The 24,287-nt window shown below is 50.7% G+C and overlaps 1 protein-coding gene across 1 annotated transcript; it reads right to left on the reverse strand.

The window, feature by feature from the left end:
* Positions 1 to 1,354: 1,354 nt before the first annotated feature.
* LOC141736661 (olfactory receptor 14A16-like) lies at positions 1,355 to 2,804 on the reverse strand. The gene has a single exon (XM_074571213.1). It carries the CDS (start codon positions 2,802 to 2,804, stop codon positions 1,866 to 1,868), a length of 939 nt encoding a protein of 312 aa, XP_074427314.1. The 3' UTR covers positions 1,355 to 1,865.
* Positions 2,805 to 24,287: the final 21,483 nt, after the last annotated feature.

The following is a 24,287-nucleotide window of genomic DNA, read 5'->3' on the forward strand; positions in this document are numbered from 1 at the left end:
GGGGGCCGTAGCCCCTGGGCATGTTCCAGCGTGTCCGTGCCCCACCACCTTTCGGGCACCCCTCCGCCCTCTTGAATTCCCCCCAGCCCACCCTGTCAGGGCTTGTTCTGCAGCCTGGTAAAGTGGGGGACCCCCACCCGGCCTTTTCCTTCTGCTTCCGTTCACATTTAAACTCTAATTCTTCACTACACTAAATCTTATTGAAGAAGGATTTATTCAATTCAAAATGACAATTCAAATTTACAAATATTCAAAATTTTCAATTCAAAATTATTAATTTAATTTCTATACCTTTATTAATGTTGACCTAGATCAAAATGTATATACATATCTAGATATATTTATAAGTAGTGTATCTACTTATAAATGAATAAATAAATTTATTAATAGAATTATACACTTCCTTTCATAGATATATTCCTCTAGGTGTATATATTGCCTACCAATCTTATAGTTTTATATCCAAGCACTTCTGGGCCAAAGGAGGCAGGCAGCCAATCCCAGGGGCTGTGTTCCTCTAAAGAAGTTGCCATGGTCAGTGGCCCAGCTGAAGTGCCTCTGTACCAACGCACGCAGCCTGGGGAACAAAGAGGAGGAGCTGAGCACCCTTGTGCAGCTGGAATCCTCGCGGCTGGGGTTTGCTACAGGCCATCCGAGCAAGAGGAGCCTTTTGACGAAGCGTTCTTACTTCACCTCCAGGAAGCACCACACTCAGAGGCTGAGATCTACTGGGGGACTCCAGTCACCCTGGCAGCTGCTGGAAGAGCATCCCATGAAGCTGTGAGCAGTGCAGGAGACTCATGGAGTGTGTTGACGAAGGGATTGAGAGCAGCCCTGCAGAGAAGGGCGTGAGGATGCTGGGGTTGGAGTAACTGAACATGAGCTGGCAATGTGCGCTTGCAGCCCCAAACCATTTTGTGATTCTATGATTCGATGTCTCTATGACCTACACCCAAGGAAGCACATGCCAGTGGTGGTTACCAAAGGAATTTTACTCAAAACATGAAGGGATATCAATAAGCTGAGTTTCCCACAACAGGACACTCCTAGGAGTAGCTGCTGGCACTTGTGCTCCCTCAAATTCATCTCATCGCACACATGAAATGTGTATTCCTAAGTCTGTGATGCAAGAACAAACTTCTGATGCAGTCATTTTGTGTCCCTCCATGGAGGGACAGAGCAGCTCTCTGAGCTGAGGTGAGTGGCTGCTGCTGCAGCTGTGAGGGGCTGGTTGGTGACGATTACCCTGGGGCAGGTTCCCCGGGGTGTCCAGGGACCATGGCACAGAGCAGGTCCTGCTCTGCTGGTCCTTCCTGTCTCTCCAGAAGGCCTGGCTGTGTGAGAACACTGCTGTGTGCACCCAGCCTTCACACTGACACAGCTGAGCTCTGCACTGGTGTTTTCCTCTCCCGAGCACTTCCCAGCTCAGCCCAGGTAAAGCCAAAGCTGCGTGTGTAAGCAAAGCAAAATAAAGCATTCATTCACTGCTTGATTTTCTGCTGCTGCCTTTATTTTGTTTCAAGTATGGAGGGAGTCTGGCTTCTCATGTACATCTCATCATTGGGATGCTAAAAATGTGAGCTTAGGAATAATATTATCACAAGCTTAAAATAAGAGGAAGAGAGAAAAAGAGAAACAGTGAAAGAGAGAAAGAGAGAAAAGAAAGCAAGTAATATAGGAAGGAAAAAAAAGGAACGAAAGAAAGAAAGAAAGAAAGAAAGAAAGAGAAAGAAAGAAAGAAAGAAAGAAAGAAAGAAAAGAAAGAAAGAAACTACCAAAGAAAGCACGTAAAAAGGTTATGAACAAAAGGTCGTCCTGCTATTTTCTGTGAATATGCTGGGAGTCGTAGGAGAAAGACAGTTACCTCATTGAGGGTGAAATAGAGTATATTGCAACAGTTTAGTCAGGGCATCCCTGAGCTCCTGCTTCCTCATGCTGTAGATGAGGGGGTTCACTGCTGGAGGCACCACCGAGTACAGAATTGACACCACTAAGTCTAGATCTGTGGAGGAGATGGAGGTGGGCTTCAGGTAGGCAAACATGCCAAAAATGATAAAGAGAGAGACCACGGCCAGGTGAGGGAGGCACATGGAAAACGCTTTGTGCCGTCCCTCCCCAGAGGGGATACTCAGCATGGCCCTGAATATCTGCACGTAGGACACCACAATGAAAACAAAACACGCAAAAGAAAAAAAGGCACCAAACACAATAAGCCCAACTTCCCTGAGGTAGTCTGAGTCTGAGCAGGAGAGCTTGAGGATCTGGGGGATTTCACAGAAGAACTGGTCTAGGCCATTGCCTTGGCAGAGAGGTATTGAAAATGTATTGGCAGTGTGCAGGAGAGCATAGAGAAAGCCACTGCCCCAGGCAGCTGCTGCCATGTGGACACAAGCTCTGCTGCCCAGGAGGGACCCATAGTGCAGGGGTTTGCAGATGGCAACGTAGCGGTCATAGGCCATGACTGTCAGAAGATAAAACTCTGCTGACATCAAGAAGGCAAAGAAAAAGACCTGGGAAACACATCCTGAGAAGGAGCTGGCCCTGGTGTCCCAGAGGGAATTGGCCATGGCTTTGGGCAGAGTGGTGGAGATGCAGCCCAGGTTGAGGAGGGCGAGGTTGAGGAGGAAGAAGTACATGGGGGTGTGGAGGCGGTGGTCACAGGCTACGGCAGTGATGATGAGGCCATTGCCCAGGAGGGCAGCCAGGTAGATGCCCAGGAAGAGGCAGAAGTGCAAGAGCTGCAGCTCCCGCGTGTCTGCGAATGCCAGGAGGAGGAAGTGGGTGATGGAGCTGCCGTTGGACATTGGATCCCTTTGTTCCCGAGGTACTGCCAAAGGAGGAAAGCACACTCACAAGTCAGGACAGCTCTGAGCAAATCCCTTCCCGTTGCCTGCCCTTCCAAACCCAAGCCCCGGAAACACACTTTGCCTGTGTCCTTTTTTGCGGGAGCTTTCTGCATTTCCCTTGTTGGAGCTCTCATTGTTGCTGGCCAAGTGTGCCGTGAGGAGCAGAGCTCTGCTTGTGGACTTCCAAGGAGTCATCCCTGCTCCATAGCAGCGGGGATGTGGGAAAGGTGTTACAGCTTCTGCCATTCACTAGTTACCTCATCTGTAATCCACTTGTAACGCAGAGGAGCTGCTCAGCATATTCCTGCAGGAAAACCTCAAGGAAACTCCTGGTTGTCCTCAAACTGCAGTGACATGAGCAGAGCCAGCTCACTCCTCAGCCTTGTTGGGGGGGGAAAGACAACGCAGCTCCTCACTCACTGCCCCCTGATCCCCTGCAGAGGGATAGGGAGAAGAGGGAGAAAAAGGAATAAAAATCTCATGGGTTGAGATACAGACAGTTTGATAGACCAGTAACGGGAAAGAAACTAGCAATCATTGTAAAAGCATATAGGAAACCAGGAGTGATGCAGTACAATTGCTTACCCCCCGATGCCCATCCCGAGCAGCGAACAGAGATTCCTGCCGCCCGGCCAACCCCCATTTCTGTACTGAGCAGGACCAGCCCAAGGCGTTTTATTGACACCTCTGGTGGTTTTGGTGCTGAGCCCATGAAGCTCAGACACAGGGGAAGCTGATGAAACCTCTCCAGACGTCAACGTCAGATGTAATTTTGAAAGTTTCTTGGAGCGTTAATGGGTCCTACGGAGGACCATTAGTGCCAAAGGCTCCTGGGGGCTCATTCGTTGTAAAACTGGAGGCAGTGAGGGCAGGTAGGCAAAGGCAATGGAGAGGTGTCTCTGACGCTGGCTAATGCTGAATGTGTGAGAGGAAGGCAAAGGGCCAAGCCCTGGCCTCCAGCCCCTGGGAAGGGAGATCCTGCCCCACAAGCACAGCTCAGGGCTCTTCCTGGGGCATTGTGATGGGAGGACGTGCAATGCCAAGGGCAGAAAGACAGAATGACGGCTCCCGGGTGGGGAAGAGGAGGCGCTAAGGCCCTAGTGCTGTAAGGATAAGGTGTCTTCTGGTAGCCTTGGTGGCACAGACAACAGCCACAGCCAAGAGGAGAAAGGCATAAGCACTGTTGGGGGCTTTCAGCCTTGCCAACTCCCTTGATCGTCTCCACCACAGGCTGTGCTATGGTGTCCCACATCTGCTCCTCTTCCCCTGCAGGCTGCAGACATCCCCCCTGCTTCCCCGTCTTGCTCTCCCCTCAGCATCTCACTGCCTTTACTCATCTCTCTCCATCGTCCTTGGCTGGTCCTGAAACACAACGCCTTGGGCTGATCCCGACTCCCTCTGGGTGATCTGTTGCAGCACAGCGCTGCCCTTGCAGTGGCATTTCTTTCTCCTGGTGTCCAGTCTCCACCTCCCAAGCTGCCCTTTGTTGCATTATTTCTTTCTCCTGCTGTTTCCCACCAAAGAAAAGATCCATTGTCTCTGAAACAACCCTCCAACCAGGTTCAGGCTATTCCAATAGTGCCCAGAGCCTCCCTGCCACTGGGCCAGAGAAGCCCAGGTCCCTCAGCCTCTCCACCAAGCACACGTGCACTGGGCCCTAAAGGCCATCGTGGCAGACCTCCTCTGGACACTCTCCAGCTCCTCTCCACTTCTCCAAAATGGGGAGCCACACACTGGGACACAGCTGTGTGCGTTGGACCACAGCAGTGCTGAGTCAAAGGGGAAGGTGACTCAAGTTGCCTGGGGGGCACACGCTCCTCCTCCTGCAGCCCCGTAGGCAGCCGGCCTTGTTCATAGTGAGCGTGCACCACTGGCTCATGAGGCGTCCCTCAGGGTGCCCAGCCCCGTCTCCGCAGGGTCACTGCTCAGCACATCAGGTCCCAGCCTGTCCTGCTGCATTGGGGTTATTCTTCCCCGGGATGCAGGACTGGCCGCTTCTCCTTGAAAGACTTCAAGACATTTCTGTTGGCCAAATCCCAGCGTTTCTCCAGCTGCCCCTGGACTCAAGCTCCATTTGGTCAGCTGTTAATGTTTGTGTGCAGATGGTCACCCTGATGCTTGTTCCCCAGGGCTCGGAATTGGGGCCAGTTCACTTTAAGATCTTTATCAATGATCTGGACGAGGGGATCGAGTGCACCCTCAGTAAGTTTGCAGATGACACCAAGTTGGGTGGGAGTGTCGACCTGCTTAAGGGTAGAAAGGCATTGCAGAGGGATCTGGAGAGGCTGGATTGCTGGTCCAAGGCCAATGGTTTGAGGTTCAACAAGGCCAAGTGCCGGGTCCTGCACTTGGGTCACACCAACCCCATGCAGCGTTACAAGCCTGGGGAGGAGTGGCTGGAGAGCTGCCCCGCAGGAAAGGACCTGGGGGTGTTGGTCAACTGCCGGCTGAATATGAGCCAGCAGCATGCCCAGGTGGCCAAGGAGGCCACCAGCATCCTGGCCTGTATCAGGAACAGTGTGGTGAGCAGGAGTAGGGAAGTGATTGTCCCCCTGTTGGCACGGGTGAGGCCCCACCTGGAGTACTGTGTCCAGTTTTGGACCCCTCACCACAAAAAAGACATTGAGGTGCTGGAGCAGGACCAGAGAAGGGCAAAGGAGCTGGTGAGGGATCTGGAGAATAAACATTATGTGGAGCAGTTGAGACTGCTGGGATTGTTTAGCCTGGAGAAAAGGAGGCTGAGGGGAGACCTTCTTACTCTAAAACTCCCAGAAAGGAGTTTGTAGAGAGGTAGGGATCGGTCTCTTCTCCCAAGTAAGAGGCGATAGGACCAAAGGAAACGGCCTCAAGTTGTGCCAGGGGAGGTTTAGGCAGGATATTAGGAAAACTTTTTACACTGAGGGGGTTATTAAGCATTGGAACAGGCTGCCCAGGAAGTTTTTGAGGCACCATCCCTGGAGGTATTTAAAAGACGGGCAGACATAGTGCTTAGAGCTATGGTTTAGTGATGGCTTTTGTCAGAGGTAGGTTGATGGTTGGACTAGGTGATCTGAAAGCTCCCTCCCAACCAAGCAATCTGATGTTCCTCTTTTCCTTTCATGCCCTTTTCCACTCTTTTTCCACTCTCAAGTTCTTCTTCTGGATCATCCTCATCCCCTCCCATACAAAGAGCCAACTCTTTTTCACCGTTTCCTTGTTGGCCCTTCCCTTGGTGTTTCTGAGATGGTGACAGTGGCACTTTCCACCTTCCTCATGACGTCCATGACACTAGTAACCCCTTTTCTTACCTCTGCTGTCCTACAGCTACTCAATTGTCTTGTTAGAGGAACCACGACTCAGCATGAGCCATCTGCACATGCAGTTTAAATGCTGACGTGCTGGAGCTTCAGTGCACAGGGACCTTGACACACCTGGGGATGTGGCCAACAGAAACCTCCTCAAGTTTTTGAAGGAGAAGGGGCAAAGTGGGAGAGGACGAGGTGAGGAGTGAGTCTGAGGAGAGGGGCCTGGGCATTTTGAGGGATGCCATATGAGCCTCTGGTAAAGGCTCAGCACCATTAAGGCCGGCTGCATATGGGGTGGTGTTAGAAGGGATGTGGCCACCCAGACAAGGGGAGTTATTGTCCCCCTTGACTCAGCACTGGCGTGGCCACATCTGCCCTCATAGCATCCCAGAATGGTTTTGGTTTGGAGGGACGTTTAAAGATCATCTAGTCCAATCCCTGTTTTTTAGGGACATCTGCGATCAGGATGCTCAAAGCCCTGCCCTACCTGACCCTGAACACCTCCAATGATGGGGAATCCAGAACTTCTCTGGGCAACCTTTTCCAGTGTCTCACCACCCTCATTGTGAAAAATTTCCTCCCTATGTCCAGTCTAAATCCACCCTCCTTCAGTGTAAAGCCATTGCCCCTTGTCCTGTCATTACTGGCCCTGGTAAAATCTCTCTCTCTCTCCTCTATAAGCCTCCCTCATAGAGTAAAAGGCCGTAAGAAGGTCTCCTTGGTGCTTTTTTGTTTCCACGTTCAACAACATCAACTCTCTCAGTTTCTCTTCCTAGGAGAGGTCTTCCAGCCTTCGAATGATTTTTGGTGATCCTTCCCTTGACCCTCTCTAACAGTTCCAAGTTTTCTTGTGCTGGGTCCCCTAGAACTGGACGCAGTATTCCAGATGAAGTCATATGAGATTGGAGTAGAGACGGGGAATCCCCTCCCTCCACCTGCTGGCCACGCTTCTGTAGATGCAGCCCAGGCTATGATTGGCTTTCTGGGCTGCTGTCCTGGTTCCGGCAGGGATAGGGTTAATTCTCTCCAGGACACAGACTGTTCTAACAGATGGAGCCCAGAGCCACGGATGAAATGAACTCAACGGACACGTTGGAGGGATGGCCCATAGACTAAGGGCACTATATCTGCATGAATATATACGTATATATATACATGACAGGGGAAAGTGGTGGCAATTCATTGGAACCTGTAAGATGTGGGCATGGCATAGATGGTCTGGAATAAGGGGTGGATAATGTCCTGGTTGCGGCGGGGACAGGGTTACTTCTCCCCACGATGCAGGTATTCCATGCCATGTGAGCCATGCCCACCCTGAGCTGCCGGGGGAGGGGGCAGGACATCTCCGCTTGGAGCGGGCTGGGGTGTCCTGGGTCCGGTCGGGGAGCGGCGGGGAGGGGCGGTTCCATAATCGTGTTTGTACATTCCTCTGTCCGTGTGATTGTTGTTGTTTTCTTGTTCCCTTTGCTGTTCTGTGAAACTGCCTTTGTCTCAACCCAAGAGTCTTGCCTTTTTTCTTCCGATTCTTCCCGTATTGGGAAGGCCCGAGCGAGCGGCACGTGGTTCTTTGTTGTCGTCTGAGGCTAAAACACACCATGGGAGCACTGGGACCATACTGGGAGCACTGGGAGTAACCAGAGAGTGATACTGGGAGCACTGTGAGGAGTGAGGGAGTCATACTGGAAGCACTGGGACAGCACTGGGAGCACTGGGAGGAGTCAGGAAGTCATACTGGGAGCACTGGGACAGCACTGCGAGCACTGGGGGGAGTCAGGGGGTCATACTGGGAGCACTGGGACCACACCGGGAGGACTGCGGGTAGTCAGGGTGTTGTACTGGGAGCACTGGGACAGCACTGGGCGAACTGGGGGGACTCAGGAAGTCATATTGGGAGCACTGGGACCGCACTGGGAGCACTGGGGGGAGTCAGGGAGTCATACTGGGAGCACTGGGACAGCACTGGGAGCACTGTGGGGAGTCAGGGGTTCATACTGGGAGCACTGGGAAAGCACTGGGAGCACTTGGGGGAGTGAGAGGGTCATACTGGGAGCACAGGGACAGCACTGGGAACACGGGGCGGAGTCAGCGAGTCGTACTGGGAGCACTGGGACAGAACTGGGAGCACTTTGGGGAGTCAGAGAGTCATACTGGGAGCACTGGGACCGCACTGGGAGCACTGGGGGGAGCCAGGGAGTCATACCGGGAGCACTGGGAGCACCCTGGGAGCAATGGGGGGAGTCAACAACTCATAATGGGAGTGCTGGGAGCGCACTGGGAGTACTGGGGGGAGTGAGGGAGTCATACTGGGAGAACTGGACCGCACTGGGAGCACTGGGACAGCACTGGGAGCTGTGGGGAGAGTCAGGGGGTCATACTGGGAACCCTGGGAGCACTGGGGGGAGTCAGTAGGTCATACTGGGAGGACTGGGTCAGCACTGGGGGCACTGGAGGAGTCAGGGCGTCAAACTGGCAGGACTGGGAGCGCCCTGGGATCACTGGGGGTATTCAGGGAGTCACACTGGGAGAACTGGGACCGCATTGGGAGCACTGGGTGGAGTCAGCGAGTCATACTGGGAGCACTGGAACCGCACTGGGAACACTGGGGGGATCCCCGGGGGTCATACTGGGAGCACTGGGAAAGCACTGGAAATACTGGGGGGAGTCAGGGTGTCATACTGGGAGCACTGGGACCGAACTGGGAGCTCTGGAGGGAACCAGGGAGTCATACTGGGAGCACTGGGACCGCACTGGGAGTACTGGGTTGAGTAGTGGGGGTCATACTGGGAGCACTGGGAGCACCCTGGGAGCACTGGGGGGAGCGAGGGTGTTATACTGGGAGCACTGGGACAACACTGTGAGCACGGCGGGGAGTAAGGGGGTTGACCTGGGAGCACTGGGGGGAGTGAGGAAGTCATACTGGGAGCACTGGGGGGAGTCAACGACTCATACTGGGAGCACTGGGACAGCACTGGGAGCACTGGGGGGAGTCAGGGGGTCATACTGGGAGCACTGGGACAGCACTGGGAGCACTGGAGGAGTCAGGGCGTCGAACTGGGAGGACTGGGAGCACGGCGGGGAGTCAGGGGGTCCTACTGGGAGCACTGGGACCGCTCTGGGATCGCTCTATGCTGGTCCATACTGGGATTATTGGCCCGTACTGGGATCACTGGTCCGCACCGGCCCGTACTCCATCTCCCATCATCCCCTGCGCCGGAAGTGGGCGCGGTTTCCGGCCGCGGTGGGCGTTGCCCTGTGACGCGCGGCAGCATGGCGGAGCTGGGGTCGCCGCGGGAGGTCGCGCAGGTCGGTTGGCCCGGGGACACCTTGGGGACACCCTGGGGGGGGGACGGGACACCGCTGAGACTCTCCCGGGACCCCCCCGGCCCCCACCCGCCCGTGGGCGGCCCCCGCTACCGGGTCGCGCTCATCGCTCGGTCCCCCCCCGCCATGTCCGCGTGATCCCGCACCCGCTTCCGGGTCCCGCCACGGTTCTGGGTCTCCCCCCCATCCGAGGGTGCCCCCCCACTTTCTGGCTGCGCCCCCCCGAATATCTGGGTGCCTCCCCCCATCTCTGTGTGCCCCCCGAGTCTCTGGGTACCCCCTCGCCATCTCTGGTGTCTCCCTCCAGTTTCTGGGTGCCCCCCCATGGGTGACAGCCCCCCCAGTCTCTGGGCGACTTCTCCCATGGGGGCCCCCCCAGTCTCTGAATGCCCTCCTCAACCCATGGGTACTGTCCCCCCGCAATGTCCAGGTGCCTCCCCTTGCCCAGGTGTCCTCTCTCATCTGGGTTTCACCACCACCACCCTCCCCCCCGGGTGCCGCCACCCCTGGGTGCAGCCCCCCCACGCCCCCCCAGGAGGAGCTGCCGCCCCACGCCCTCCCCCGTCTCTGTCCTTCCTGGTGCCGGAACCCGAGGACCTGGAGTACCTTGAAACCTGCCATAAGGTGGGTGTGGGCACAGGGGGTGCAGGCAGGAGAGGGTCCATGCAGGCGGGCGGCGGGCAGGAGGGGGTGCAGGCAGATGGTGGGGGCAGGCAGGACCTCCCCCCGACCTCCAGCTGTGGCAGGAGAAGCTGCAGCAGGAGCTGGAGTTCTTGGAGGCGGGGGAGGAGCACGTCAAGGAGGAGCAGAAGAACCTGAAGAAGGAGCTCCCGTCCCTCCTGCTGCCACCCCTGTGTGCGCAGGGGTTACGGTGACCGTGACCTTGCGCCCTCCTGCTGCTGCTGCTGCGTGCTCAGGAGTCCCGCTGTCACACGTGTGTGTGTGCTGTGTCCGGGCTTCTGCTGACGATGGTTCTTCCAAAAACCCCATATTGGGGTGGGGACCAAATACTATTTTAGTGGCATCATCTACTCAGGCACCCGTGATACCACCCATGTTCCTGCTCCTGCCCTACCAGGTACGCGGCCAGCAGTGACTTCACCAGCTCCTACACAACCCATGGGCCTCTTCCTGGCCTGTCAGCTGAGCGGGACCTCACAAGTCCTTGATTTCCATTTTTATTAACTCATTCATGTTACTCATCCCGTTTGTGTCCCAGAGCTCAAAATCCACCTTTTTGAGTGCAAGTTGAAGGTAAGTGTCCATTTAGTTTTAGGACCTTCCCTACCCCACCCCAGAGGAGACCCCCCTCAGACCCATAGGGCCGCCCCATAGAGCTGCCCCAGCCCCATAGGGCCCCGCACCGTGATGGTGACCAGGATGGGTTTGGGGTTTGGGTGCAGGTTGGGGTCCAGGGAGAAGACGCAGAACTGCACTGGGGAGGTACGGGATTGTAGGAATGTATCTGAGAGAAAATGGCCATGTGAGCCAGCCTCCCTGCTGTGAGAGAGTAGATTAAGGGCAAAACAGGTGGTAGAAGATGGAATTAGTACATGGGAAAAACGGGACTGAGATGGCAGAAAACATGTTGTGCTAGTGACTAAGCAATTTACGACGCGAATTCTTGTAACCAATCTGATGTGTGAATGAACTGCATGCACAGCGCGTGGACAGTGTAACTAGCTAATCAGAAATAAGCGAGTCACGGGTACAGCTACAATGCAGGGTATAAAAGATGATGATCTGTGCTTAATAAACGGCTTCTGTTGATTCACATTGGATCGTCTGGAGTCCAGTTATTTCTGCTCAGATGGTGACCCCGACGTGATCCCGATCGGCGCTTGGCTTGAGCAATGGAACGCGAGGGGCGGAAGACCCAGAAGGAGATCCACCGGCTGGAGGATGGCTCAGCTGGACTGAGACCGGGCGGATTGGGCGGCAATCCGGAATAAACAGACAACGTGGCCACGGACACCCGGAGAGACGTGAGCAGCTGGGACAGGAGATGGGGCAACAAGTAACAAAAGAAGAAGGGGCTCTATTAAGACTTCTCCTGCATATCCTCTCTAAGAGAGGGGTGAAATACAATGAGCGTATGCTCCGAAGGCTGTTAATATGGTGCAGAGAGAACGGATTTGCACCAGAGCCCCAGACAGCTTTTAAAGCAGAAATATGGGAGGCTGTTGGGAAAAAACTGTGGGAAGTGATAAGTAAAGGAGACAAAGAGGCATCACCGTTGGCGACGACATAGCGGTTGGTGTTATCGACCTTACAAGATATGAAGGCGGAGCGAGCCACAGCGGCCGGGGCTTTTGCAGCATTACAACCCACGGGAGGGGGATCGAACAGGCCAGGTCCAAAGGTTTGGGACGATCCCCTGCTGATCCCCTCTGCTGCAGCTGAGGAAGTTCCAGAGAAAGAAGAACCGATGGAGGAGGACGTTCCCTGGCCAGCACCGCCACCCTTGGAAGCAAGACCAACGGCACCTCCACCAGAGTGGTACAACCCCAGAACTGGGTTTTATGAAGGTCCACCTAAGCCTCCATGGCAACATGTTGATGTGCACCCCAGACCACCTTTTGATCCATCACTGTACCCACCGCTTCCACCGTCGCCTCCCTCTCCCGCTGAACAAGAATTGCCGCAAGGCGCATGCGCAGCGGCAAAAACACTGCAACAGAAATTGGAACAGTTAGAGAGAGAACAACAGAGACAATGGAAAGAAGAGGAGGAGCAAGCGATATGAAATATGGAGAGGCGACAGCGGGGTGAAAGCGGGGGGGTATGGGGCGGCGGTAACAGGAACGTGGGAGGAAAGTTGGGTAACGGGAACGTGGGAGGAGAGTTGGGGGGTGCGACCGCGGGCTCAGGGGAGCCGCCAGATCCGCAAGTGCATTGGAAAGGAATCATTCAAAATGCCTTGGTAGAGGGTATAATGTTACCAACAGCATTTCCGGTGATACTGGGGGGAACTACGGGAGGTCGAAGGAATCCCAATAGATGGGAGGGTCTTCCTTGGCCGATGGTAAAAGAAGCGAGAAAATTAGTGTATGACTTTGGCCTTAGTTCTCCCTACACTCAGTCGTTTCTTAACAATATATTCACTACTAATATTATGACTCCTTTTGATAGCCGGACACTGATGTCCATTATCCTCACACCCACCAATGCAAGAACTAACGTGGAGATCAAGGTGGGAGGATGGTGTACAACGTGCAGTGATAGCGAATTTGAATAGAGTGGAGGGGGATCCGTTGCGGCTGGCAACCATGGAGATGTTATTAGGAGCAGGTCCTTTCGCTGATGCTCAGCGACAAGCGCGGCTAGATGTCACTATCTTACAACAGTCCGCAGAGTAGGCTCGCGAAGCACTGAGGACGTTGCCGGAGGATGGCAAGGTCACTCCCCCATATACGACGATAAAACAGGGCCCCAGCGAGGGATTCATGCAGTTTCTTGGTAGACTAAGGAATGCGTTAGACCGGGGAGAACTGCCAGCGGCAGCCAAAGAGGCGGTATTTCAATCATTGGCCGTAGAGAACGCAAATCCAGCCTGTAAGCGTGTCTTGCAAACTTTGCCTCGACACGCCACCATTACCGACATGATAGAGGCATGCTGTAGGGTAGGGACACCTGAAGAACAGGCAGGATTTTTGGCCTCCGCTTTTGCTGCGGCTGTCAAGCCCTTGGTCAGTAATCATAATTCAGGACCAAAATGCTTTAAGTGTGGGAAGGTCGGTCATTTGAAGATACAGTGTAGAGTAGGAAAGCAGAGGGGAGAGACAGATATGACGCCTGCTAGGAGCGGAGGAACGGGAGGATTTACGGGCACATGAAATCGGTGTTAGAAATTTGGACATAGAGCATCTGAATGCCGCTCAAAATTCCATAAGGATGGCACGCCATTGGGAAACGGGCTGATGAGCGCGGGGGGCCCGAGCGCGATGACACAAACCAGGCCTCAGGGTCAGGGTGCGTGGGTAGCGCAGCCTCTGCCACCACAGGGAGTGCCGGAGTGGACGTGGCAACAATAAAGGAGGTTACCCTTACAGACTCCCAAGTGCAGTGCATTCCTACTGATATGGAAGGGCCACTGGGGTATGGACTGAGTGCACTATTATTGGGACGATCTTCCATTACCAGACGGGGTTTGTTTGTGTTACCTGGGGTAATAGACGCTGATTATACAGGTCCAATTAAAGTAATGGTATGGACACCCACTCCACCTGTGCATATCCCAGCGGGTACTCGCATTGGACAAGTCATGCCATTTAAGGCCGCTGTTCCAACGGCCGGAAATCAGATAAGGGGGGATAAAGGTTTTGGCTCAACAGGTAATGCCGATATATATTTAGCCCTGAAATCAGTAAAACAAAGCCCTTGCAGCGAGTTGCCCTAAGAGCACCAGGGGGTCAAAAGTGCGTACTTGATATGCTTGTAGACACCGGCGCTGATGTGACTATTATCAGTCAAGGTCGTTGGCCACCCTCTTGGCCCCTAGAAGACCCAGCTATACCCATAATGGGGGTCGGAGGAACTCAGACAACAAGAATAAGCAAAGAGGTGATCCAATGCCAAATGCCTGATGGTGGAGCTTGTTCAATACGACCGTATGTGCCAGTAGCGCCGGTGTGCCTGCTCGGCCGGGATGCTTTAAGTCAACTGGGTGCTTGCTTAACGACTGGGGGGACGGGTTTTCTGGGGCAGCCATTGGGGAAGGGCGACCTCTTTTGAAATTCAAGTGGAAAACGAACGACCCGGTATGGGTGGACCAATGGCCGCTCAATTCAGAAAAAATCGAGCAATTGAGCAATTAGTACAGCAACAGTTGGAGAAGGGACATATAGAACCAACAACCAGCCCCTGGAATATACCCATTTTTACCATCCCAAAAAAGAGTGGCAAATGGCGGTTACTGCACGATTTACGAAAAATTAATGAGGCTATGGAGGACATGGGTGCTTTACAGCCAGGTTTGCCATCCCCTACCATGATCCCTAGAGGGTGGGAGATTCTGATAATAGATCTGAAGGACTGCTTTTTCACAATATCCTTGCACCCCGATGACTATCCGAAATTTGCTTTTTCCGTGCCAACAACAAATAAGAACGGGCCTATGTGCAGGTATCATTGGGTAGTGTTGCCACAGGGAATGAAAAATTCACCCGCCTTGTGCCAGATGTACGTAGCATGGACTTTGGCACCAGTGCGGAAAAAACACCCTGAGTGGATAATTTATCATTATATGGATGACATCTTGACAGCTGGACAACAATTCGAGTGTGACAAGGCTATTGAGGAGCTGCAGCAGGTACTAGGGAAAGCAGGGTTACAAATTGCACCAGAAAAAGTTCAAAAAGAACCACCCTGGAAATATTTAGGATGGGAAATAGCTAAAACTACAGTTAGGCCACAGAAGTTGGAGATTAGAACACACATTTCGACGCTGAATGATGTTCAAAAACTCTTAGGAGATCTAAACTGGGTTCGTACATTGTGTGGTCTTACGAGCGAAGACTTAGCACCTCTCATGCGCCTGTTGCGAGGAGGCGGTGGCGTTGATGCCCCTAGACAGTTATCTTTGGACGCGCAGAAGGCGATGCAGATGGTCAGTGATAAGGTCATCAACGCCTACGCGCATCGATGGGACCCTGATCATTCGATAGGTTTACTAATTATAAATCATGACGAACGTCCTTTCACTTTAGTAATGCGATGGGTACAGGAAAGGGACCCGCTACGAATTCTGGAGTGGATTTTCTTATCTGGCCAACCAAAGCGTACGGTTACCCCGAGGATAGAGGCGATGGCGCAACTTGTGATTAAGGGGCGTCAGAGGATCGTTGAGATATCCGGTCAGGAACCTGAATATGTGGTAATTTCTTTAGTAGCTGAATACTTGCAGTGGGCCTTACGACACTCTATGGCGTTACAGATTGCGCTTTTGAACTATGCTGGGACAGTTAAGGTACATTCGCCTCCGCACAAGTTTTTTAGTGTGTTACAAGTAGGACACATTGAGGAAATTCCCACGTTGTCTCAACGACCTGTCCAAGGGCCGACAATCTTTACAGATGCTGGGGGGAAGACACAGAAAGCAGCAATAACATGGTACACGGACAATAAATGGCATGATATTGTGATCACGGACTGTAAAGGGTCCACACAAAAGCTAGAATTACGTGCTGTACTAGAAGGGTTTGCAGGTGGACAAAAGGAGGTATTAATATCGTATGTGACTCCTTATATGTGGTTGGAATCGTTCAATGAATGGAGCGTGCTTTGCTGAAGGAGGTCAGAGATGAGCAGCTGTTCACCCTGCTCCATGAACTGTTGCTCCTACTCAGTGAACGGCACGATCCTTATTTCATCACCCATATTCGCAGCCATTTGGGGCTCCCAGAAGGTTTAGCTGAGGGCAGTAGACGAGCTGATAAACTTGTGGCTCCTGCATGGGCCGCACCACCTCCAGATAAGTTTGTGCAAGCACGTGCCTCCCATACATTCTTCCATCAATCTGCACGAATGCTGTGCAGACAATTTGGGATCTCGGAGTCTGACGCCCGAGGTATAGTGCAAACTTGTGCTGATTGTCAACCATTTATACCTAACTTCAACCCAGGCGTCAGTCCCCGAGGGCATGGACCTTTGGAGTTCTGGCAGACTGATGTAACCCATGTGTCAGAATTTGGAAAACTGAAATTTATACACCTGAGTGTAGACTGTTATTCAACTGCAATTTGGGCAACTGCGCAGACTGGTGAATCCGGTAAACATGTACAAAGACATTTGTGATGCGCGTTTGTGGCCTTAGGCGTACCGCGTGTGATAAAGACTGATAATGGCCCAGGGTACGTAGCCCGTTCAACAGAGGTATTTCTACGGCTGTGGGGCATTACACGTGTGACTGGCACACCACATTCTCCGACGGGTCAAGCCATAGTGGAACGCATGAACCAGTCTTTAAAAAATTTGCTTCAAAAACAGAAAGGGGGAGAGCAAGGGCTGAGCCCTTTAGATCGACTGAACAAAGCCATTTACGTCCTGAACTTCCTACGCCTCCCTCAACGCTGCCTTGTACCTCCAATCGTGCGGCACGGCGCAGGCCTGCAGAGAGACCTGGGGGATTTTAGGCAGGAAAATGGCATGGTAGCAGTTAAAAACAGTGTGACAGGGAAGTGGGAAGGACCGTGTAGACTATTAACCTGGGTTCGAGGATATGCCTGTGTCGTTACAGATGCTGGAACCAGATGGGTACCAGCCAAGTGGATAAAGCCCTGGTTTGAGCAGACGGATTCGAATGAGTTACCCCACAACACCAACAACGATGGTGAGGGCTGAAGAAGTGCAGTGCCCTAGGTGTGGAACTGTGACCCATGGATCCTTGTGCCTTGTGAGGATTGTCGAGGACGATGGTGGTTTGAAAGACCACGTGCTGCGGCCCACTGTGCTGTGTGTTTTAAATCCGGTGGGCTGTGTGTTTTAATTCTAGTGTGCTGTGTGTTTTTATAAGGAATTAGGTAAAGTGATAGGGTATGCTGTCTGTTTTTAATCCGGTGTGCTGTGTATTTTAATTCCGGTGTGCTGTGTGTTTTAATAAGGACTTAAGTAAGGTGACGGGTTTAATTCGTTTAGCTATTGCAACAGGGCATATGGAGTCAGGTTCACCTCAACATGAGCTGGCTGAACGGCAGGAGATTAGGGAAGTCTACCATTCACAAGGACTGGCCAGGGTGCGTGACATACAGTGCCGTTACACGGTGCTGCTGCCAGAGGTTTGGTCGGTTCCGGAGGACCAGTGGGAACAGGTAGTACGTCACTGTAGCAACAGGTTCAGTCATCTACAGCGCAGAAAGAAGGGCAAGGGTACTGATATTTGAAGATGCCACTGAGAATTAGTGTCGGGCTTATCCTCGTGATTGGAAGTTGCAGCTGAGCACAAAATTGAGAACCCTTGGTATTTCGGCTTCTTTTAATACAGCAGGATTCAATTCAGTTTACCCAACATTTAACGCGTCCCTAGTGAACTTTTGTGGAGACACCACAGGGGTGATGATTGATTTCTGCTGTTGGCTCAGGGTCATGGATGTGAAGATTTTGAAGGTATGTGTTGTATGAACCTTTCTGAACACTTATCATCCATTCATAAGCAGTTACGGGAGCTGAAGGATAACATGTCCAAATTAAAAGTGGTTAAAAATGGTTTCGATGATTGGTTAAGCTCATGGGGTATAACGGGATGGTTATCAGACTTACTAAAGCAAGGGCTCATGCTATTGTTTGTTATATTATTATTGATTATGGTAGCCTCGTGTGTTCTCTGCAAAGTGACTGACATGATAGAAAATGCCATGCATAAGGTCTGGCTGGCTCAAGAAGAAAAAGCGGGTATTGTAGGAATGTGTCTGAGAGAAAATGGCCATGTGAGCCAGCCTCCCTACTATGAGAGATTAGATTAAGGGCAAAACAGGTGGTAGAAGATGGAATTAGTACATGGGAAAAACAGGAACTGAGAAAGTAGAAAACATGTTGTGCTAGTGACTAAGCAATTTACAATGTGAATTCTTGTAACCAATCTGATGTGTGAATGAACTGCATGCACAGCTCGTGGACAGTGTAACTAGCTAATCAGAAATAAGCGAGTCACGGGTACAGCTACAATGCAGGGTATAAAAGATGATGATCTGTGCTTAATAAACGGCTTCTGTTGATTCACATTGGATCGTCTGGAGTCCAGTTATTTCTCCTCAGCAACCTCTGCCATGTATCTGAGCTAGTAAGCTACGTATGAAACTCCTGTCACTGCTAACGCCTCGAACCATCCAGTCCATCGAATGACCGAGGGGTGGAGCGGAACTCCTCCTGATTCTTCTAGACAATCTGCTTCTCCATTATGGACATGTCAAGCACTTACCTGGAAAATGAACGCCTGCGCTCCTTTTGCACCTTTTGTATTCCATCAACTCCTTAGCAAAAGCATTTGTTTGACCTTTATTACAATTAGAGTTTGACCTTTAGGACAAAACGACACCAAGAAACAAACCGTGCCCAACGTGAGAAAACGTATACTGCACGCAAGCACAAAAGGTGCATGTCCTATTTAAGCAAAACCAGTTTAGAATTCCTGTAAGTTGAAGGGACAGTTTTAGAATTACATTTGTCTTCTTTTAGTTTTGCATGTTTGCCATCTGCAAGAAAAAAGCCTGTTGAAAAAAATACTATGTCATTTTTGCTTATGTCAGATGCACTTCAGTGTAACTGCAGTCCAGTACGCTCTCAAAATACAAAAATGAAAAAGAACAAACACAACTTCCTTGAGCCAAGTACTTACTCCTCTTCCAGTCGCTGGTGTTCTCTGTAAAACTCCTCCCTAGATAAAGGAGGAGCTTGTGTCACTGGGATGGGATCGGAATGCGCCGTTGGTACTGCTGTTGGTACCCAGGCTGATGACGTGTTTGCAGGAGCTGGGGGATATCCTGGAGGGGAGTCAGTGTAGCTGGCAGATGGAGGCTGACCAGGTGGAAACTGGGGAGGAAACTGTGGTCGTAGTGCCCCCGGTAGAAGAGGAAGTGCTTGGGGTGGTGGAGGGTACAAGGAAGGCGGAGGCGCTGGCACGAAGACTGCTGTTGATGCTGGTAGCGTTGGGGCTTGGGTCCTCTGGGTACGTTCACCACGCAGGCGTCCTCGACTGGAACTTCTAAAGAAACCCAAATACACGTGTCACCGTTTGTTACACTCTGCTCTGATTTCAGAGAGGAAAGCGAACGAAGCCGGAGCATGGTGGCGAGCACTGCGTGTTCTCAGCCTCAGCATTTTTCTCCCTGCTTCCATTTGAGACTACGCTCATTTCTTGTTCCTCACACTTGCCTCCCACATCCTCACCCCCAGCAGTTCCCTCAGTCTTCTCTCCCTATACGCAGCTTTGCGACTGTGGATGGAGGCTGCCCGTGCTTAGGAGAGACTCCCACGTGCCAAGTGCCCACCGCTCCTCTACCAATCCTTGATACACTTCATACTTCACACTTCTGACCTTCAAAGTACTGCACAAATAATAACTAATCTTCTCTCAAGTTTCTTGGTTAAGTTCAATCTTTTTTGCGGGGTTGTTAAGAAAAGCAGATTTATCCCCTTCTGGAGGTCGCTCTCTTTTTCACCATCAGGCTCAGTCTTCCCCTTCGGCCATGTTTTCGATTCAGCAGTTTCTGGTTTAGAGGCCTTTATGTAGGTGGCTTCATGATCTTTATCAACCTTTTCATCTACTTTTCTTTTCCTTTTTTCAGGTTTTGCATCAGAATAGTATCTTGGGTATGGGGGTGACCTTGACTGTGAACAGTGATAACTACGGGACCTTGATCTAGAACGATAGTTACAACTCTTCCCTTTGCGTCTTCTTGGACAGGGTGGTGATCGTGAGTAGGAATGAGAATGGGAACGTCTAAATGATCGAGAGCAGGAGCAGGAGTGGGAAAAACCCCATCTTGACTTGGAGTAGGTATGTGAACTTCTGCAGTAGGATGAAGCACCACAGGGAGACTTGGACCTTAAAACATAACACCAAAAAAAAAAAAAAGAAGTTAATTCAAAACCGTCACTCTCCCCAGTTTTTTTCCTCCCAAATTTGATTTATTTTTTTTTCCCCTCTCCATATGCTTACAGCAAAGCTTTTTTCAGCTGCTGACGTAACGCTACTGTGAACTGAAGAACTTGATAACACGTAGAAGTTTCTGCTTACAAGACAGAACACCTGCTGCCTTGTTAGTGTAAAAACATACCGGAAGGGGAAGTCTATTTCCGCTCACTTCTACCACGTGAGCTACTGTAGCTATTGACTGACGTAAGGTGATGTATACTGGCCTATACCGGTAGGTGAGCACACACGCTTTTCACTATCCACCAACCACGTGCAGTGCAAATCACTTTTGTTGCAGCAAGATGCAAAAAGTGCAAGTCTTTATGGCTACAGTGCAGCATCAAACATCAAGAAAACACGATTTAGCCTGATGCCAGGAAAGCTTAATTTTAAAATACCAGCTTAGTCGATTTAACCTCACTGCTTATTTGGCAAGGATGCAAAATGCTCGTACTGCAATCTTACATACAGGACCTCGAGACGGACGTCCTGGCAAAATTTTGCACAGGCCTCTAGCTCTGACCAAGGGTAGTGACCACATTTCAAGAAAAATCATACCTAAAAGCTTCTAAACTCAGCCTCTAGTAGTACGACTCAATGCCATTCCTCCAGGAAAGAGACTGACCGCATTGCGACTAAAGAGCTATTCAGACACCTGCCCAAGTCATTTTTTGGGACAGAAACCATCAGCTACCCTGAGGCTTTTCTTCACAAGCTTTTCTTTTCTTATTTTTTAAAGAAGCGTTTGACATTATCCCGCATATGTTCATCAGCATCATTCCTCCTCTCAAAGTCCCTCACAAATTTTAGATTTCCTTATGAACAAGCCAGATCTTTTAATTCCTAAGGAAAATTTAACAGTGTCAACAAAATACTAGCGAAAGCCACCACTTTGCGATCCAGGTTAAAAACTCTCCGTGTATCCACATGAGACAGACAAAAGAGGAAACGAAGACAATTTCCCTCATGTATCTCCTCCAAAGTGCTTTGAGGTAATGGTGGCAATCAGACCAGGGAGACGCAGAAAATCCAGCAACTGCTCCTATTCGGTCTCGAGCCCTCTCAGGTTGTCAGGAGGTGAGGGACGTCACTGCAGCTAAACTCTACTAAAAGAGACCCTTGTTCCTGAACAACAACTGCCAAATTATAACTGTCAGCCAACTGCAACCTCTGCCATGTATCTGAGCTAGTAAGCTACATATGAAACTCCTGTCACTGCTAACGCCTCGAACCATCCAGTCCATCGAATGACCGAGGGGTGGAGCGGAACTCCTCCTGATTCTTCTAGACAATCTGCTTCTCCGTTATGGACATGTCGAGCACTTACCTGGAAAATGAACGCCTGCGCTCCTTTTGCACCTTTTGTATTCCATCAACTCCTTAGCAAAAGCATTTGTTTGACCTTTATTACAATTAGAGTTTGACCTTTAGGACAAAACGACACCAAGAAACAAACCGTGCCCAACGTGAGAAAACGTATACTGCATGCAAGTGCAAAAGGTGCATGTCCTATTTAAGCAAAACCAGTTTAGAATTCCTGTAAGTTGAAGGGACAGTTTTAGAATTACGTTTGTCTTCTTTTAGTTTTGCACGTTTGCCGTCTGCAAGAAAAACGCCTGTTGAAAAAAATACTATGTCATTTTTGCTTATGTCAGATGCACTTCAGTGTAACTGCAGTCCAGTACGCTCTCAAAATACAAAAATGAAAAAGAACAAACACAACTTCCTTGAGCCAAGTACTTACTCCTCTTCCACTCACTGGTGTTCTCTGTAAAACTCCTCCCTAGATAAAGGAGGAGCTTGTGTCACTGGGATGGGATCGGAATGCGCCGTTGGTACTGCTGTTGGTACCCAGGCTGATGACGTGTTTGCAGGAGCTGGGGGATATCCTGGAGGGGAGTCAGTGTAGCTGGCAGATGGCGGCTGACCAGGTGGAAACTGGGGAGGAAACTGTGGTTGTAGTGCCCCCGGTAGAAGAGGAAGTGCTTGGGGTGGTGGAGGGTACAAGGAAGGCGGAGGCGCTGGCACGAAGACTGCTGTTGATGCTGGTAGCGTTGGGGCTTGGGTGCTCTGGGTACGTTCACCACGCAGGCGTCCTTGACTGGAACTTCTACAGAAACCCAAATACATGTGTCACCGTTTGTTACACTCTGCTCTGATTTCAGAGAGGAAAGCGAACGAAGCCGGAGCGTGGTGGCGAGCACTGCGTGTTCTCAGCCTCAGCATTTTTCTCCCTGCTTCCATTTGAGACTACGCTCATTTCTTGATCCTCACACTTGCCTCCCACATCCTCACCCCCAGCAGTTCCCTCAGTCTTCTCTCCCTATACGCAGCTTTGCGACTGTGGATGGAGGCTGCCCCTGCTTAGGAGAGACTCCCACGTGCCAATGTCTTTGGACTTCTTCCACGTACGCTTCCTATGTTGCGGACTCATGATGATGTATTTGGCCTGTTCTCACCCCCAAATTGTTATATTCTTGCTTACTGAATTTGAGATTTTTAGATAATCTGTGGCATGGACCCTGGCTTTTGTTTTCATTTTTCCTCAAGATTTTACAAACACAACGCACCCTTACAATCTGTCTAGAACAAATATATACCAAAAGGGAGGACTCACTTGACGCGGCAGTAATAGATCAAACAGACTCTTCTCTCTCTCTCCAACTGAGAGAAAGCAGCTTGGCTATTTGAGATGACTAAATGGAAGGAATTCAAAATTGTCATCATATAAGAACATTGACTTTTCCAATAATTTGCTCAATCCGTATCAACTAGGTTGTTAAAAAAAGAATGCTGGAGGCCGAATTCTATGGGGAAATCAATTTCTTCAGCCCGATTCAGCCAGTAATCAAGAGGGCATCTTTCCACCCGATTCTTTAATTGTATTTCATTTTTAGATGTACTTACGGTTTCCTCAAAAAGTGTTAATTTTTCAGAGTCCTCTTTTCAATCGTGTACTGGAGTTTTACTTTAAATCATCTTAGTGCCATCACATATGCCCTTTGTCAAAGACAATTAAAATCAAGCCATTTCAAAACTAATTAGAATCACAGAATCATAGAATGTGTTGGGTCGGAAGGGACCTCTAAAGGCCATCTAGTGCAACCCCCCTGCAGTCAGCAGGGACATCCACAACTAGATCACGTTGCTCAGAGCCTCATCCAGCCTGGCCTTGAATCCCCCCAGGGATGGGGCCTCCACCACCTCTCTGGGCAACCTGGGCCAGTGTCTCACCACCCTCACTGTAAAGAACTTCTTCCTCATGTCTAATCTAAACCCGCTCTGCTCTAGTTTAAACCATTGCCCCTCATCGCTACATGCCCTTGCAAACAGCCCCTCCCCAGCTTCCCTGTAGGCCCCCGTCAGGTACTGGAAGGCCACAATAAGGTCTCCTGATTACCACTTGTATTCTCCACAGATATCTGGGCACACTTACCTCATTATAAATCAGCTGTTATCTAAGTTACGTGCTACGGCCTCATTTAACAGGATACGAGCAGTAATATACTGAATTTCTGCAGAACACTTACAGGTCCCAGCCTGGTCTGCCACCCGCCGAGCGAGGTGTACTGGCTCTCGTTGGATGACCTTTCAGAGTGGGGAGAGGAAACAGAAAAAAATCCCGTTCAGTTTATCTGATGATAATTTCTGAAAAGAAATTCTAAAGTTTTAGTTACTTACCAGTCGTGGGCATTGATTGCCCTTGGGGGCCCAGAAGACTTGGTAGTGCTGGTTGTCTTAGGACAGGAATCCGACAGCCCTTGTGAATAAACGCAAACAGTTGGAAAATGAGCTCTACTAAAATACAGGACTCACTGCATATGTTGAAATAAAATTTACCCTCTCTTCCAACAAACTGCTGACTGACAGAGAGGAAGATCTAGAAAGCTCAGCAGCAGCCACCAGAGCACCAGGAGGTATAACAGTATCAGCACCGCTACAAAACACATGAATTTTTGTTATTCAAAAAGTGTTTTGATGTGCTACTGGAAATATAAAGTCCAAGGTGAGAAAAGGCTGACTACTGTAAATGGAAACAAAGAAAAAGTAATCTTCACCAGATCTACCAATCGGAAGTTGGGCGATTCCACATGAAGCCCTGAAGAGAAGTCTACGTGGAATACCGGCATTCAAAGAGACAGCTCACTGGAAACAGAATTTGTTAAGCTGGCTGCACACGGGAGGATTAGAGTACGTATAACCCAC

Source organism: Larus michahellis (genome assembly GCF_964199755.1).
Source record: "Larus michahellis chromosome W unlocalized genomic scaffold, bLarMic1.1 SUPER_W_unloc_1, whole genome shotgun sequence".
Taxonomy (NCBI): Eukaryota; Metazoa; Chordata; class Aves; order Charadriiformes; family Laridae; genus Larus; species Larus michahellis.

Bases quoted from the DNA above. Each gene is read 5' to 3' on its own strand.
- LOC141736661 (XM_074571213.1), bottom strand. From the start codon at position 2,804: ATGTCCAACGGCAGCTCCATCACCCACTTCCTCCTCCTGGCATTCGCA.